At 49.9% G+C, this 16038-nt stretch overlaps 1 protein-coding gene across 6 annotated transcripts; it reads right to left on the reverse strand.

Moving 5' to 3' along the window:
* Positions 1–842: 842 nt before the first annotated feature.
* On the reverse strand, positions 843–15952 carry UBFD1 (ubiquitin family domain containing 1). 6 transcript variants are annotated; one of them, XR_005836030.1, is made up of 9 exons: positions 15750–15950; positions 15238–15567; positions 14102–14310; positions 11382–11447; positions 11118–11223; positions 9770–9840; positions 7201–7283; positions 4924–5122; positions 4647–4735 (listed from the first exon to the last, which is right to left on the reverse strand). XR_005836030.1 is itself a non-coding variant. In XM_040635215.1 (8 exons), exons 1-7 carry the CDS (start codon positions 15772–15774, stop codon positions 7203–7205), a joined length of 888 nt encoding a protein of 295 aa, XP_040491149.1. In that variant the 5' UTR covers positions 15775–15949; the 3' UTR covers positions 843–4735; positions 7201–7202. The 6 variants fall into 6 exon arrangements, 4 of the variants coding, with proteins under 4 accessions (XP_040491149.1, XP_040491148.1, XP_040491147.1 ...); XM_040635215.1 differs by lacking the exon at positions 4924–5122 and having other exon boundaries at positions 843–4735; positions 15750–15949; XR_005836031.1 differs by lacking the exon at positions 9770–9840 and having other exon boundaries at positions 15750–15947.
* Positions 15953–16038: the final 86 nt, after the last annotated feature.

Consider the following 16038-nt stretch of genomic DNA (forward strand, 5'->3'; position numbering starts at 1 on the left):
TCCATCTGAGGACAGACGATCATCCTATTGGTTTGAAGGTGCCTGAAATAACTCTTCAAAACGGGGATAAAATCCAGCAGCACACTCTGTAAGAAAGAAGATTCTCCACGTGGGCATCAGCCCCTGTACAGCACATGGCACAGTCCACCCCTCTCTCCCATAGAACAGATCCTCAAGGACCTGACAGCATCGCTTTGGGATTGAGATACTAGGAAAATGGCGGGGGGGGGGGGGGGGGAGAGCCAGGGAAGGGCAAGGAGACCAGAACCTTCAGGAACATTTACGAAGTGGGCAGAGAAGGAGAGGGCCCCGTGGGTAGTACTGGATCAAACCAGTTGTTGACAAACTGGTTGACAAACATGACTCTTCATGCCAAGGACTGTTTTTGTCCGTTTTGTGAAATAGATCCCCCCTCCCCACCGCCCTGGGTCTTGCCGCAGGAGCTGCGCCTCCATCTCAGGGGTTTACTAAACATGTCCTCGAAGGCTGAGTGGCCAGGAGAAGTCACACAAGGCATAAGGACAGGGAGGCAGCTTTCCTCTGATGCCTGGAGGCCAGAGCATGCAAGGAGGGCTGCCCTAACCCGAGCGTGTCCGACCAGTTGGTCATTTTCGCTAACACAGGAAATAAACCAAAATCGCTGTATCAATTGTTTTACACAGGAACACATTTGGATATACTTAAAGCCAAATAAGTAAGACAGTAGTAATACAGCAGACCAGAGCTGGCAAAAGAAAAACAGAACAAACAAAACAGCCCCAGGCCCAGTCCCAGTCCCAAATATTGGTCAATCCCCAGTATGGATCAGGCGCATGAAAAACTGGAAGGAAAAAGAGACGCAATTAATTATCAAACTTTAATTGATAGACTAATCTTACAGGATAAACAATAAGACAGCTAGTCAAGGTTACACTTTAAAAAAAAAAATCCAGCAGCGCAGATCTAATAGACTAAATACGTTCATCTCCTCCCAAACAGGCATTTGATTTAAAAACAAACCAGAACAGAGCGCACACCACAAGGAAACAGGGTACTTACGTATATTGTCAAATAATTCTGCAGAACTCTTTAAGAAAGAAAAGGAAAGAGGTTTTCAGAAGTTGAGAAAGCAGTAGAACCACCCAGCCTGGCAGGTCGAGGTGCCAGATGTTCCGCACTTCGGAGGGCTCCTGACCACCTGTAACTTCAGAGAGGCCATCCGGCCCTATTAGGAAGGAAACAGGTGCCAATCCTCACTGGAGAGGACTTCCTCACAAAGCCTTCAGACAAAGGGACAATTGTTTTCCAAGACAACAGGCATGAAGAGAGCAGCAAGGAGCAAGAGAAAGGTCTCCCTCAGAAGATGGGGTGGAAAGAAAGCCTGCCCTTGCACGGCCCTGGCACGTGGAGTCTATCCCTTCCCCTTCGCTGCCCCAGCAAAGAAAGGGTGGGCCAAGTGCAAGAGCCCAGGACAGCTCCTCCAGGCACATGGTTAAAGTAAAAAAAAGAGGAAAGCAAGTCCTTTCTGGCTGAAATATGGCAACTCCTCTGAGACATGGCAAAGTGGCAGAGCTGGTCTCTTTGGCCCTCGTAAGACAGAACAGCAACTAAGGAGCCTACCAAGGCCTCACCGGCCCCCACTGCGTCGAGAGCATTCTTAGCTCAGTTCAATCTCATCTACAAAGAGCGAACGCTACTTGCAAAAGGCCCAGCTTCAATTAAAATACTTCATACTAGAGAGTTCTAGCAGCTCGCATGTTGGCTTTTCAGAGGACCAGACTGACAGAAACAGAGTTGTGAGGGCCTCGGGCCTGGCCAGCGTGACCCTGTCACTGCTCTGCCAAGTGGTCTCAGTGAGGGAAGAAAAGCCTGCCGTCTGTGAGCAAAGCCCCGCGGAGGACGGCCAGCATAAAGCCTGGAGGAGAAGGCAGCCCCTTGGGAGGCTCCAAGAAGCGCCCCACAGGGAAGAGATGACGAGCCTGGCTCCCTGCACGCCGCGCCCCTCCTTGGGACCAGCTCCTCCTGATGCCGCCTCTGCCACAGTGAAGGAACTGCACAGAAACAATCCTGAGGACAAATGAACACTGTGATGCCACTGAGGGGGACGAGGACTTCAATGTGCTAACACAGATTTTAGTCAGAACATTCTAGACCGTAAACAAGGTTAAGAAGAGACTGCTCACGGGACCGAGGGAAAAACCGTGAATACTGCTGTGACCCAGACATGGACCTAAGTCAAATACTTTTCCCAGTGGCTTCTGGTGCTATTCACCTCTGCTCTCCCGAGGGCTCCCAGCAAGGTCTCCATGCAGACAGGGTCCGGAGCCAGAGCTCGAGATCGTTCTAGCAAATTTACTGAGCTCTGTAAAGCAATACTCCAACGGCTCTGTACGAAAAGATGTCGTTGACATTATTATTTATATATAGTATCTTGAAGTAAGGAAAAAAGCACCATTTTACGTAAAATAAAAAGGCTCACGCAGGCTTTGGTCCTGTCTAGAAATGACAGCAGCCTGAGTGAGAAGCGGTTTGGCCCTTGGGGAGCAGGGAGACAAGGGGACACAACGCTCTCACTGGGATGAAGGGGGGGCAGACAGCGAGGGCAGCCACTGAAGAGGGCAAACGAGGGGACCTGGTGGGAAGGGCCTCTGAGAGCAGCACTGTGAGGCCAGTCTGGGGACGGAGACACCTGCTTTGCGAGAACAAAGGTGGGTGTGTGGCACTGTCAGGACACGTCTCCAGGACAGGGGCGCTGGCCAACAAGGGCAGTGTTCAGACCGAGAGGACCCTCTGCTTGCTACAGCATTGTTTCCTCCACAGACCCGTCCACTGCAGAGGGAGGCTCTGACAAGTAGCAAAGAAGCCCTTTTTCTCCAGGAACTGCAGGCCAACGAGGACAGAAAAGCTGCAGTGACTACTCCTTCTTCAAGGGATGACAAACAGGCAGTTTCTTGGGTGCTACACTTCACACAGGTACATATGCCCCCCACAAAAGCAAGAGTAGAGTTCCCAGCCCAGATGCATAACTGGGCAAGGGCTACACCGTGAAAAGCACAAGTCTGTCTACATGGGCTGGATTCCTGAACTACAGCTTGGAAGGGAAGGGCGGAGAGTATCATCAACTGGCTCACAAGGAATAGTCATCTTAGGCGAACACATGCTAATTACATTTCACAGAATGAGGGGGAACAGCCTAGAATCATCCAGAATGTGAAGTTTGGAAAATCTCTCGCCAAACCTTACTATGAGAGCCTGCAGCCAGGGAGAGGAGAATTGCAAAGACAGCCAGCAGAGTAACAGCAAAGAGCACAAAGGGCATCATTCACCAAGAGACTCGCCCTCGTGTCCGAGTCGATCGAGCCATAAGGAGACAACAGAAGCTCACGTGTACCAAGAACATAAGGGCTAAAACCAGAAGAGGGTGAGCTAATCACAAAAGCAATTTATCCCATTTTTCGATGTTTAAGTACATCGGCCAACCCACTAGGTCAACATGTCTTTTTATTGAGAAAGGCAGCATCTCTGAACCTGGGATGAAGGACACTTGAACATAATGCATGAGCAGAAAGACCAAATGGAGAAGCATAATTGAAATAATCGTTGGACTGCTTAAGAATTTCTCGGAACTTCAAAAGAAAGAAGGATCTGGGCCTGTGGCTATATGGCTGTAGAAACGGTCTTCCATCCAGCTCCTCCTCGAAGAGGCCTTTGTCGGCCTGGGAGCTGTGGCTTTTGGGCAGTGCAGCCCAGGCACACCCAGGCCAGGCTGGGCCTCGAAGCCAAATCAGCGAGGGTGCCGGAAAACCAGGACACCAGCAGTGTGGAACTCCCCAGAGACCGGGGCCCAAGGGGCAAGACGTTTAGACGGGAGTCAATGTGAGATACTCCGCTGCTCGACACACAGCACAGCAAGCGCGAGAGCTCCCTGCCCTAGACCAAACAGCTCGTCCTCTCCCGCCACGCATTCTCCAGCAGCAGCAATGGCGGGAGGGAGGCCAGGAGAGGAAGCACTGATGAGGTACAAAAACAGGAACTGACATCTTTGGGTTTTTAAAACAAAAATTCAAATCTAGGAAGTGAGAACATAAAAAAGGGAAAAAGAATTAAATCTGAATCCATGGACAGAAAAATATGGCTTACTAACCCCCCCTCATTTTGCATACAATTTTATATGAGAAAAACCAAAACCCAGTTCATCACAACGCAGTCCAAATGTTTGCAACCGAAGATTTATGAAAATATTTGTTGAAATCGCTTTAAAAAAAAATTAAAAAGGAAACCAGCAAGCTTTTGATCATTCCTTTCTAAACAAAATTGGTAGATCTACTCTCAAACGCACTGAAGAGTATTCCACACAACGTGCTCGGAACTCAGATTTATTGATTTCCACCGTATGGACTTTAAAAATGGTATGAAGCTGACTGCCAGAAAAGGGAACCGGTGATTTTAAGTTAAAATTAAGCTAATGGTGAAAGTACATCACCTCTGGCTTCAGTCACCACATCACCTTAGAGTGGATATAGGTTTTTTGTTTGTTTGCTTTTGAACAAAGTCCCAGAACTCTGAAATCCAGGGATGCTGCAGGCCTCTCCCAGCAATGTCCTTCACTTTGGGTCAGTCTCCTGGGCCAGAGGTGAAAGTGCTTTCAAAAATACTGCCACTTCCCCAGCACAGTGTCTTTGATTGCATCCACATATTGAGTTGGGACCCAGTACACCCAGTAGTAAGAGGCTTCCGTGGGGCCCAACTGAAACGCCTGGAAGGGAAAAAGGAAAACCAAGCGGTACTTCAGAGGTCGGGCGACTGAGCAGGCAGCACGACAAACAAGGGGGAGGGCTGAGATGTGAATTAACTAAGGGAAGGGGAAACACTGTGCACACGGGGAGCATTCTCCATCCCACCTCCCCCCCCCAAAAGGTGGTGGGAGAGTTAAGCATAGCCGACCCTAAAGCAGTGGCTCCCAAACTTGCGTGTGCATCAGAACCATCTGGAAGTCTTGTTAGAACAGGCTAGTTGGGCTCCATCCCCGAGAGCGTCTGATCTGGGAGGGCTGGGGCCTGAGAATCTGCGTTTCTAACAAGATCCCAGGCGATGTCGTACTACTGATCCAGAGAGCAGTTTGAGAACCACTGCCCTAGAAACACTGTCACACATGCACAAAGAAACAGATCTGAATGTTCACAGCAGCACCGTCACAACTGGTAACAACCTGGAAACAACCTACATATCCATCAGTAAGGGAACGCGAAATTAAAAGTGACGTGGCCTATTCGTACGAATGCGGGATTATTTTTCAAAGGTATGAACTGAATCTACGGTTAATACAGACAGATCACAATGTCGAACCAAAAACAGTAGGTTGCAGAACGATACATACCATGGTACCGTTTATGAAAACTGAAAAACACAGAACAGTACTGCATCTTGTTCATGGATTTATACGAACACAAAAGCAGAGAGCTGGGAAGGAGCCACATGAGAAATCATGGTAATGGGGGAGGGGAAGACAATGGGGACGTATTCACTGTTGGTAGATTTTCTTTTATTAAAAAGAAAAAAAGGTTTAAAGCAATTCACAAAGTATTTACAACAGTCATTTCTTGGTGATGGATATATGGGTTTGCTATAGTCTTCTCTGTTCTCTTCTGCATAAACATTTCCCTAAGAATGAAAAGCACAGTCATCCCTCTCTAATGTGAACTATGACACCATTAACCTAGCAACTGAAATGGCATCTGCAAAATGAGCGGAGTACTTTCACTTAGAGGTCAAGGTGCCACTTTGTGGCGTTTAGCGGAGAGAAGGGACTAGCAGCATTCCTCTGCCAGAAATGACCCGAGAAAGAAAGAAACATTTGAACTGAATATTAAAGCATTAGCCATCCATTTTGTAAAGGATGTCTGAAATGGCCCCCTCAACTTGCCAGGAATCCCACTCACTGGGCTGCTTGAAAAGTGGGGCTGAGAATGCGACAGAGCAACACGGGTAAGATGAATGTTTCAAAGGGAGTGAAGGGGCCCAGCTGAAAACATCTAGAAGCCGACTTCGTAAATGGGAAAAATTAACCAACTAGGCAGAACAAATCCGTCTGCAATCCTTTAAGGACGAGGGGTGGAAAGGCCGCCAAAGGGCCTACAAGCAGCCCCAGTGACGTCGTCACTCCCAGGACACCCGGGAGCCCTGCGGCCCCAGGACTGCAACCCCAACCCAGGGACCTGGCTTCAGTGCCTCTGAGCGGACAGACACCAACAGGGCAAGAGACGGGACATGCCTGACTTTCCCTCGAGCCAGGGGACCTGCCATCTACCCAGAGAGAACTTCCATAACACCAGACCCCCTTTTCCCTGGGATCTTCCAATGCCTCCCTCTCTGCAGGGGACCTCTGAAACCCCGATATACAGGCCAACCACTAGCTGTTCCTCATCCCAGGAATGGGGCTGGCACAGCTACCGCGCTGTTGGCTGGATGCTAAAGAATCTGCCTCCTCGGATGGAGAATGGCAGGCAGCCCTGCCTCCGCCCCACCACGGTCAGGTTCCTGTCAGAGTAACGCACTTTAGGCAACTAAACTTGACTTCTAAAGCGGCCCCTCCTAACAGTGCTGGGAGAATTCAGGGGTCTGCCTGAGCACTGCACTTTGCTCCGTGGCCCGCATCACTGAATTCTCGCCTTTGTTCTGCACAAAGCTGGGGAATGCCTCCGAACGTTCTCTCTCGGGAAAGACCAGCCTGCTCTCTTGAGAGTGAACCTCCATGTGGAATGAGGACCACAGACCCTGTCCTCCCCACGGCGTCCTCGGCCACTCAATGGCTGCTGCCCACCACAGAAGGGACCGCCTGTGTCCTCACAAATGCCAGGGCTAGTGGGAGATTTTGTTTTACACACAGGACAAGTTAAAATGAAAACCCACAAGCCAATCCTCCTCTTTGTGTTTATTTTCCTGATCTAAAGACAAAAATATTACAAATAAGAGGAAGGTAAAGATATAAAAACATATCCCCTTTAAACTTATGGGGGGGTGGGCACTGCAAAAATAAACTTAGGAATAGGTCATGGATTGAGTTCTAAGGAGATAAAGAAAACGTGAAGGTCTTAAAACTGTGCGTCTTCTGAATATCGAGTTTGCTTCTTCGGTTAAGAAAGCTCAGTTAAAACTCCGTTCCCTGCCAGATGAGCAGAAGCAGGAGTGCAGTGAGAGGCTAAACCACGCCAGGCTACTTACCATCATGTGGTAGTCTTCGTGTCCTTCGATAGGTTCACTGACCACATTTTTAATGGAGCCCATGGGCAATTTCTCAGTCCGCTCTAGTTGAGAGGGATTACAGTGATTACTCAAAGGCCCTCCTGTCCACTCCTGTGACTCAGCAGTCCCTCATCAGGGCTGGTGGCTCTGGGATCTACTGTAATCTGAAGTCTCCCACGCTCTAAGGACAATGGGACAGGGTCTTCTGACCAGTGCACTCAGAGCTCTGCTTGGCAGTTGGGACCTTCTTGGGAGCAAACGGGGAACGGGACTTGCCATGGCATATATTAAAGGTCTCTGAGAGCAGAGATAGCGCTTTCCTGGTGTTATTTTTTTTTAAGTCTGGCAACTTATAAACACCCAAGGATTTCCACTGCAGCCTTCGTGCCCAAGCCCAGCACTGGCTAAGGTCTTTGGCACCTGGGGGAGGGGCAGTCAAGAAGACCAAGAATAGAGGCAACAGTATGCCCCTCTGGTTCCCACAGGCAGGGAGTGCTTGGGGGTTTCAACTAGTTTCTATCCCATCCTCCTCCTCACTTGCCCAACCCCCCACCCCTTCCCTCTCCCAGCCCCCAAACCCTCCACATACACACACCTGAGGAAGTGCTCTTAAAACATTTACAACCTCTTGTGATCAACCTTCAAGGTCTCACTTATCACAGGGGTCAGAAGACATTTTGCAGCAAGTTCAAGGGTGGCAGGTAAGAAAGAGGCGGCAGTGAGGGATGGCAGGAGTGAGAGGAGCCTGCAGGAAGTGAGGCCAGTGCCACAGGGCAGGGCATGAAGGCGGGAGGGGGCGCAGTGCCTGCGCAACAAGGACCCACCCTCCAGGAGCAGCAGACACAGCGGGGACGGGGAAGTTCCCAGCAAGGTTAAATCAAGTCGGAAAAAACCCATGACAGCCTTTGCAGAAGGAAAAATCGGGAAAAGAGAGAATATGCCAATGGATGAGTTGACAAAACAGACCCAGAATTTAGAGGCCTGGGTTCTACTCCAGCTAGTGACTGGAGACATTTTAATTCCATTCCGTGGGCCTTGGTGTCTGAAATATTGGGGGTGGGGAGAACGGACGTGAAGGTGTCCATTTGGGTTGTGACTTCCAGTGGCTCTAAAACAGTGACCCACAGGCAGGACCTGACCGGCAGCTGTTTTTAAGATCGGAACTTTTTAAAACACCAGCCACCTTGAAACGTCCCGAGATTTCACACAAAAAGATACATTTCTGGCTTCTCTTGAAAACTCGATCCTGGGCCCACATTCCTGACTGACAGCAATGAGCTCGATCAGGCTGGACGCCCCTACGCACAGGGCACGCGCTCCCCCTGGCGGCTTTGCCCATCCACATTTCCTGCCTGAAGCTGGTTCTGCTCGCTGCTGGGCCTGAGGCTGCGAGGGCCACCTCCTCCACACGCTACCACGGAGACAGCTGAAGCTGCAAGCAGGAGCCCTTGAGTGTCACTCCGTGAAACACCCCACCAAGCAAGAGGCCAACCAGCTGCCGAGATGGTCAGCCCGCAGCAGCCTCACGCCAGCAGAAAGATGAAGCCAATGGCTGGTGGCCAACTCCCAGAACAGGCTGTCCTGCTGGGAGGGTGCTCAGGACACTCAGATGACAAGACTCCTGGGCCAGTGGGAACACTGCCTGACACACATCGCTACAGTGGTCTGCGTGAGAATGAAAATCTCAGCCCTGCCGCCCGTACAGACAGGACTCTTGGCCACACTTTCATAAGGCTGCTGAGAGAGGAGGCTTCCGCTAGCTCTGAAACCCCCACCCATCAAGATTCTTTCGAGGACTGCCTTCGTGCCAAATCGGGAAAGCAACAGCTCCTCTGAGCTGAGAGAAAAACCTCCACCCCGGGTACAGGAGGTTCCACTTCGGGCCTGCGGTGAGGACGTGCTTCCTATACGACCTCCTAACACGGAAACGTTCCCCGAGGAACCAGCAAGCACTTACAGACGTAGCCCTTGCCGGCCTCCCCCTATCCTCCCGGCCCGCAGGTGACTTCTGCCTTCCATAAGACTGCCCAGAAGAGAAAGCGCAAGTGGAAGAGGTAGGAATTAGGGAAGTCAGCGCAACGACAGAGAACTAAGCAAAATCGCCCGCAAAGTCGCGGCCAAGGAAGGGTCCAACAGAGGCAGGGCAGCTCATGGTGGATAAGCGCTGACCGTGTGACCCAAGAAACGGTCCGAAGGCCCGTGGGAAGACCAGGGAAGCCCTTCCGAGTTCTGTAACGCTTGCTCTAACCATGCAGTTAGCGTCGAGGGGGAAAGGAAGGAGATAGAGCAAGTTATCATAAAATCATGAGAAAACTCCTGCACTTTTGGCATTTCAGTCTTTGTTCACTTTAAGGACCAGCACAGAGTGACAGACAGGAACGCCTGTGTTGGCATTTGGAATGAGAAAATGCCTCACGCCCCATCGCCCCGCTGATTACTTCCCGTAACTCTGTGGTCCCGCTTGAAGCAGAGTCCTACCGAATGGCCTGTCCCTGAAACCAGTCAAACTCACGTGATGGGACCCTCTATACCTCTCTTTAGCATTTACCTCGAACACTGAATACCTACAGTGCTGGCCAGAACCAGATGAATTAGGCATGTTCGGTTCCCTCCGGGAATCTAACGGGGACAGACAAGTCAGAGAGTAATGAGTGCTCTGAGGATGTAAACGGAGCGCTCTATGAACAGAAGCAGCAGCAATTCATTTGGAGGGTGGGGGAGGCATTGGGGAAGGCTTCGTTAGGAGAGGACATTTAAGTAGGGCCTTGGGAGATTTTATTAACAACGAGAAATGGGAAGAAGGCATTCCAGGTAAGGGCCCGGCAGGAGCAAAGACGTGGGGCTGTGCAGAGCACGGTGGAAATTGCAGGCTGGTGCAGCTGAAGCCCACAGCGTGTAACGGGGCAAGCTGGACAGGAGGCTAGGTCCAAAATGTGACAACACTGGACACTACGTTTAGCCATCTGAACTTGGCTCTTCCAGGCCAAAGGTTTCTGAGCATGGGAACCAGGGAGGAAGATGGGTAGGACGGAACAGAACACAGACAGGGCAGGGAAATAAGTTAACTTGCTTTAACAAACAAGTTTAAAGATGCTAGGAGTCTTAACTGGCACAACAGAGTGGCAAAAAAAGGGACACAGATAATTCTGGAGTGTAACTGACAAGACTTTGAACCATCCGGGGGAACAGAGGGGGAGGAGAGTCAGAGACAATTTCCAGCCAACAGCAAGCAGCAAGCCTGCCCCACCAGGCACAGGCAGGGGTAGGTAGAGGCAGGCAGAGCACAAACAGGGAGGGAGGGGCGGGTCCACGGTACTAGGAAAACACACCCAGTACAGGGACAAGCTCTGACCTCCAGGGGCCAGACAGGTGACATTACATGAACAAAGCTGGCTCCATAAGAGGTACACGGACAGTGAGGACTGTGGCATGGCTCATCTGAACCTACTACCTGGTTCCAGCTGATTGCTGCCATGTGAGAATGCAGGTCCAGAATGCCTAGATCTTTTGATTTTTATTAATTTTTTTTTCAAGAGAAGCCCAAAAACCCCCACATCGGATCAAGTGAAATCTCTTTGATTTTTACAGAACCTGTATAAATCCAAAAAACCCTGGTCTGGGGGCCAGACCTGGCCCTCAGGCTACACATCTGGGACCTCTGGTTTTCGGTGCAAGGGAAGAGCCACTGTTGAGGGACTGGCCCTGACATAAAGACTAAAAAGAATGAGGGGAAAGGGTCCAAACAGAAGGTGAGCATCTAAAAGCAAAGACAAAAAGCCAGGGGCACGCAAAGCACAGTGAAGAGAGAGATTTCAGGAGGAGCACAGTCGCGCCCAAGACCGAGCGCTGGGTGCCCGGGGCAGCGAGCAGGGAAGGGTCCGAGAGCAGGAGCCCACCTTTAGTGCCGATCCACAGCTGATCTTGTTCCAGCTTGAAGGTGAGTCTCACTTTGCCTCCGGATTTGTTGTACATGCCGGATAAGGGTACTGATGGCAGGCGCTCCTGGAGGCACAGGAGCACAGTGAGAGACGGGGACCAGGAACAAAGACAGACAAGGAAGGACAAGGGTCAGGATGTGAGGACGCGATCACAGGAAGCTCAGGAAGGCAGAAGGTGGGCCTGGCGCGTTTTTGGAACCCTCACAAAGGAGTCTGGCTTACCTGGGCACCCTTAACAGATGGCATCACATCTTCGGGTTTTCCTTTATCCAACACTTTCCTGTGTTGCTAGAACGTAAGTCAGAAGAGATGATAAATGAAACACCTGACCGTGTTTTAGTCATGTTACTACCTTCCCGAAAAACAGGAAAAAAGCCTTCATTTGGTTCAAAACCTTTCAGTGTGTACAGATTATGGGTCCTTTGACATTTAAGAGCAGTGCTGTCCAGCAGCGATATCTCTGATGACAGACATGTCCTACAACTGTGCTGTCTGAAACAGCAGCCATGAGACACTTGGGTCCAGGAAGCACTTGAAAGGTGGCTAATATAACTGAGGAACTAAATTCTTAATTTTACTGAATTTTAATAAACTTTATGTGGCTGCTGTGTTAGACATCAAAGTTCTAGAGCAATTAAGGTTTCCAGACTGCTAATTCGAATAAACTATCCCCTCCTCTGACCAAAAAAATCGCCACTAAAAGGAATAAACATTGCGCTGAAGAGAACCGCGAAGGGTCTTGTTCTCCCGGTAGCTATGAAATGACAGCCATGTCTGTCAACTTAAACTCCCAAGGAAACTTATGACGATGCTGGTGATCAGCTAACTCCCTACAAGGGGCATTTTTTCAACAAATGGAAACTCAGACTACTGTAGATGTCTTCCCCCATTGTCCCACCCTCAACCCCAGCTACACAGAAGGCCACGAGAGACATATTTCCAAAACAAAAGCCGATTACTCCACAGCCTGATATTAACAAGTCTCTGAGGCTGCACCCCCCACCCTGGGTTTGAGGCAGCTTGTTAAGGGTTCTCATTAGGCTCATGGCTCCCTAAAACAGCTCTTGAACAGCCCAAATGCCCCAGCTTGTCTGCTCTCCACCTGTGGCTTTATAGGCCACTCTTTGGTCACTATTTGGTAAAGCTGAAACTACGGAGCAGCAAGTGGTTGAAGGGAAACAACGCCACCAAATTTAAGCACCACGTGGTCATGAGCCACTTTAAACCCTCCCTGGCATGGCAGAAACCCTCTGGCAGGGATAAACTCAATACTGCCAGACTGCTAGCAAAGGGTCCCCATATGGATCAGCCCCAGACTCCCAAGCAAGCTGATAAAAAGCCAGGAGAACGGGTCCCTCCCATTAGGCCACATTAAGACCTCAAAACTAGCATCAATGAAAAACAAAACAAAACAAAACAGCAGAGATTAACAGCTTAATTCGACTCATACCTCACAAAACCATCTTTTGGAAGAATTTTCCCTGTACTGTGGAAGACAGTTTTAAGGCTGTTAAACTACCATTGGTAACTCAAAACCTATGTTTAAGAAGCGTGTAATGCTCCAAGGGTGTGACCAGTGGGAATACTCACTCACTTCTGACATGCTCACATTTGACAATTTCATATATGTGGCAGAGGTAACAGGTAAATGGAAGTCAATTGGTTACATTTTGACCCCATATTTGGGGATGAAAATGTCCAAATAAATACCTTTTAGATGTTAATATAGATTTACAATTCCCCCTCTAAAACCCTATAAGCAGGTGTTTTAGACTTTTATAAAACCCAAGTCTTACGGATTTTATAAAAGCAATATGCTTTAAAAACACGTTACACATTATCCTCTGTAAGATCTAGAGCAATACCTTGTCATTCAAACATATGAATGTTTCTATACCAAAACATGGACATTCACACTAATTCTGACCAAGTTTTGATGCCTGGTCAGGTATTGGAAGCACACATAGAAGGTTATGGACCTGTAACACAAAACTGTATCCTTCTCACACTATCAGCCATATGCCTTAGTGCCTTAGGTCACTAAAACAGACCTTGGTTCAAACTGGTCTACTCTAAAAAAACAAAAGAAAAAGACAAGAAAAACAAAACAAAACAACAAGCCAAAAAACCCCCAAATTGGTCTACTCTACTCGGGACACAGGTTAAGTTGAGAATATCTATTTTCCTGGAAAGCTGCTAGCCATGGTCAAGAGGCTCCATGACAATGAGTGGGGCTTGCTGGGTGGTAAGGTTGCAAGTGATGGTTCTTCCAACCAATTCCCTCTGTAGTGAAATCCTCTCACTTTTCCTAATTACAGAAAGAATTTTAATGGCTACAATGAGCACAAGACAAGCCTGGATCTCTTCCATCCAAAATGAGCAACAGGACATAAAAAAATCAGGCCATTTCACGGACCAGGAGGGAAAAAAAAAAACCCCAAAGCTGGTGTAGTTATGTTCCTAGTCAGCTTCATTTGGCTTCCTGAAAAAGTCAGTTTTAGAGGAACCTCTGAAAGCTGCTGAGTTCTATGGCTATCCAGAAATGGCTTGTTGACTTGGGGGAAGCCACAAACCAAAAACAAATGTACAAACACTTGTACAAAATGGGGGGTTAATTCTGCTGGTGGCATTTTTCTCTGGCACTAAATAGAGGAGAGAAACGCACATCTGATTCAATACCTGGTCTGAAGTCTGCCCTTACAAAGGCCTTATCCTTAAGTAAATAGACTTGAGACACACTGACCCGCCAGATGAGACAAAGTTGCAAATCTCAGGTAGTTGTCACCTCCACTCAACAGCCAGCCGCACCCAACTGCTGCCATAAATTTCCATCATGGGCCCTGTCCGAAAAGGAGCTTATTCTAGGGAGAATATAACCAGCCGAGGCTCCAGAGGACAAAGCCTCAAACTTCCCAGGACTAGCAATGACACGACGGACTCACTTTCTGCCTGCAGAGTGGCTCCTTCTTGTTCTCTTCGGCCTTTGCATCCTGCTGGGCAGCATCTTTGGGTGTGTTTACGGCTAAAACATCATTTATCGTGGAGCCAACCACCATGATCTTGGCTCCACTGGTCACTTTTATTTCTCTCAACGTCTTATCCTCAGGAACAAGTCCCTTATACATGACTTTCTGCATGGCAGGAGGGAGACCTTGGGAAAAGGAGACAGTGAAAGGAAGCGATGAAAAATGTACCTGGACCAGAGCCGTTGGCAACAGACCCAGAAATGAATACTGCTCTAGCACCTTTGTGCGCTCAGGCAACTCACAACCTCTCTAAGCCTGTTTCCAAAATTTTATAATTATGATGGTAGCATTTCCTTCTGCATAGACTTCTTTGAAGGATTAAGGAATAAAACAAACAGAACATTTAGAGCAGTATCTGGCATTAATGGTAATCGTTCAATAATGTTAGCTCTCACTCATTCCAAGTTGTTCCTCAAACCCCCGGTCACGCAAATACTGAGAATCCACAGGCCTCAGTGATACAGAAACCAATAAGGATAAAGTTCTTGTTTTTACCATGCGCTCACAGGCTACATGGAGAAAGCTTTAAAAAAAAAAATCATTTCGGTTGGTGAACTGCTGTAAACAAGACAAGACTAAAAACTAAATATAAGGACCTGTGAAGGGGCCAGCATGATAGTCAACAGCAACGTTTCCTAAATTTCCCTTATGAGGATTACCCAAGATATTTGCTAAAAATAAATTCCTGGCCACATTCCAGATCCAGGGAATCAAACTCTGCAGGGAAAAGAGCTTAGGAGCCGTAAATTTAACACGTGCCTCAGATGATTTTCATTAGAGATGTCTGGGACAGCACTGATTAGAAGCCTGGGCCTAAGAGTCAGACCTGGGCCGGAATCTCAGCTCAACCACTTTCTAGCTCTATCATCTTGGGTCTCATTTTCCCCATCTGAATAATGGGCATACTAGTACTTACTCCGGAAAACTATTCTAAGCCCTGAGGGAGCGGATGCAAAGAGTGGCCAGTGCGGTGCCTGGCACTGTGCGAGCACCAGAGATCTGCAGGCGGGGTGGGGAAGGCTGCCTGTCGCTGACAGTACCACGGCGATTACCTGTAATCGAGTGAATCTTCTGTTTTAGCTCGGAGCCTGTGCTATCCAGGGGGAACTTCACGTCGTGCTTAGTCTTATTCCAGATGATCTTCAGGTCCACCAGCTCCCTGCCCGCGCCGCCGCCCGCGTCCTCGCCGTTGCTAACCGAGGCCTGGGCCGCAGGGTCCCCAGGGGGCTGGGCCGGGGCCGGCTGCAGGCTACCTCGCTCCGCGCAGGAGTCCTCGGCCGCTGCTCCCGCCGCGGCTTCGGCCTCCACGCAGTTCAGGGGCCGCGCGGGGCCCTCGGTCGCCACCGTCTCGGCCTCCGTGTCCATGCCAGGTTCCTCCATGCCTGCAAGGGGGTTACGGGGTGGGCGCTCGCCGCAGACTGGGCCTGGGACCGAACCCTGCTCGGGTGCCGCCGGACCCCCGCTCCCGTACCAGGCTACTCCCCATCGAACCGGGCCGCATCCCTCCCGGAGGCCAGCTTCACCTGGGCCCAACCCGGGCACTCGCCACCCCCGCCACACTCACCATCCGGGGCCCCGGCCGCCGCCATGATGATTGTGTACAACACCCACCGCTCCCGCAGAGGCCGCCGGGAAAAAGCGAGTTAGCTGAGATTGGCCCCCGCAGCAGCCCCTAATCTCTCACAGCCTGGCCGGAAACAGGTGGACGTTTCTATGGAGACCCGCCTCCTCCTCTTCCCCGGCCCGGCCCCTGCCACGCTTTAGCTTTCGGGAGCCGAAGGGGGCGGGTCCGGGAAATCGGCCGCTCAGTAGGCTCTGCCCCCTAGAGGCCGAGTGGGGCCGCAGCCGCTCGG

Source organism: Ursus maritimus, unplaced genomic scaffold (assembly GCF_017311325.1).
Source record: "Ursus maritimus isolate PB19 unplaced genomic scaffold, ASM1731132v1 scaffold_2, whole genome shotgun sequence".
NCBI lineage: Eukaryota > Metazoa > Chordata > Mammalia > Carnivora > Ursidae > Ursus > Ursus maritimus.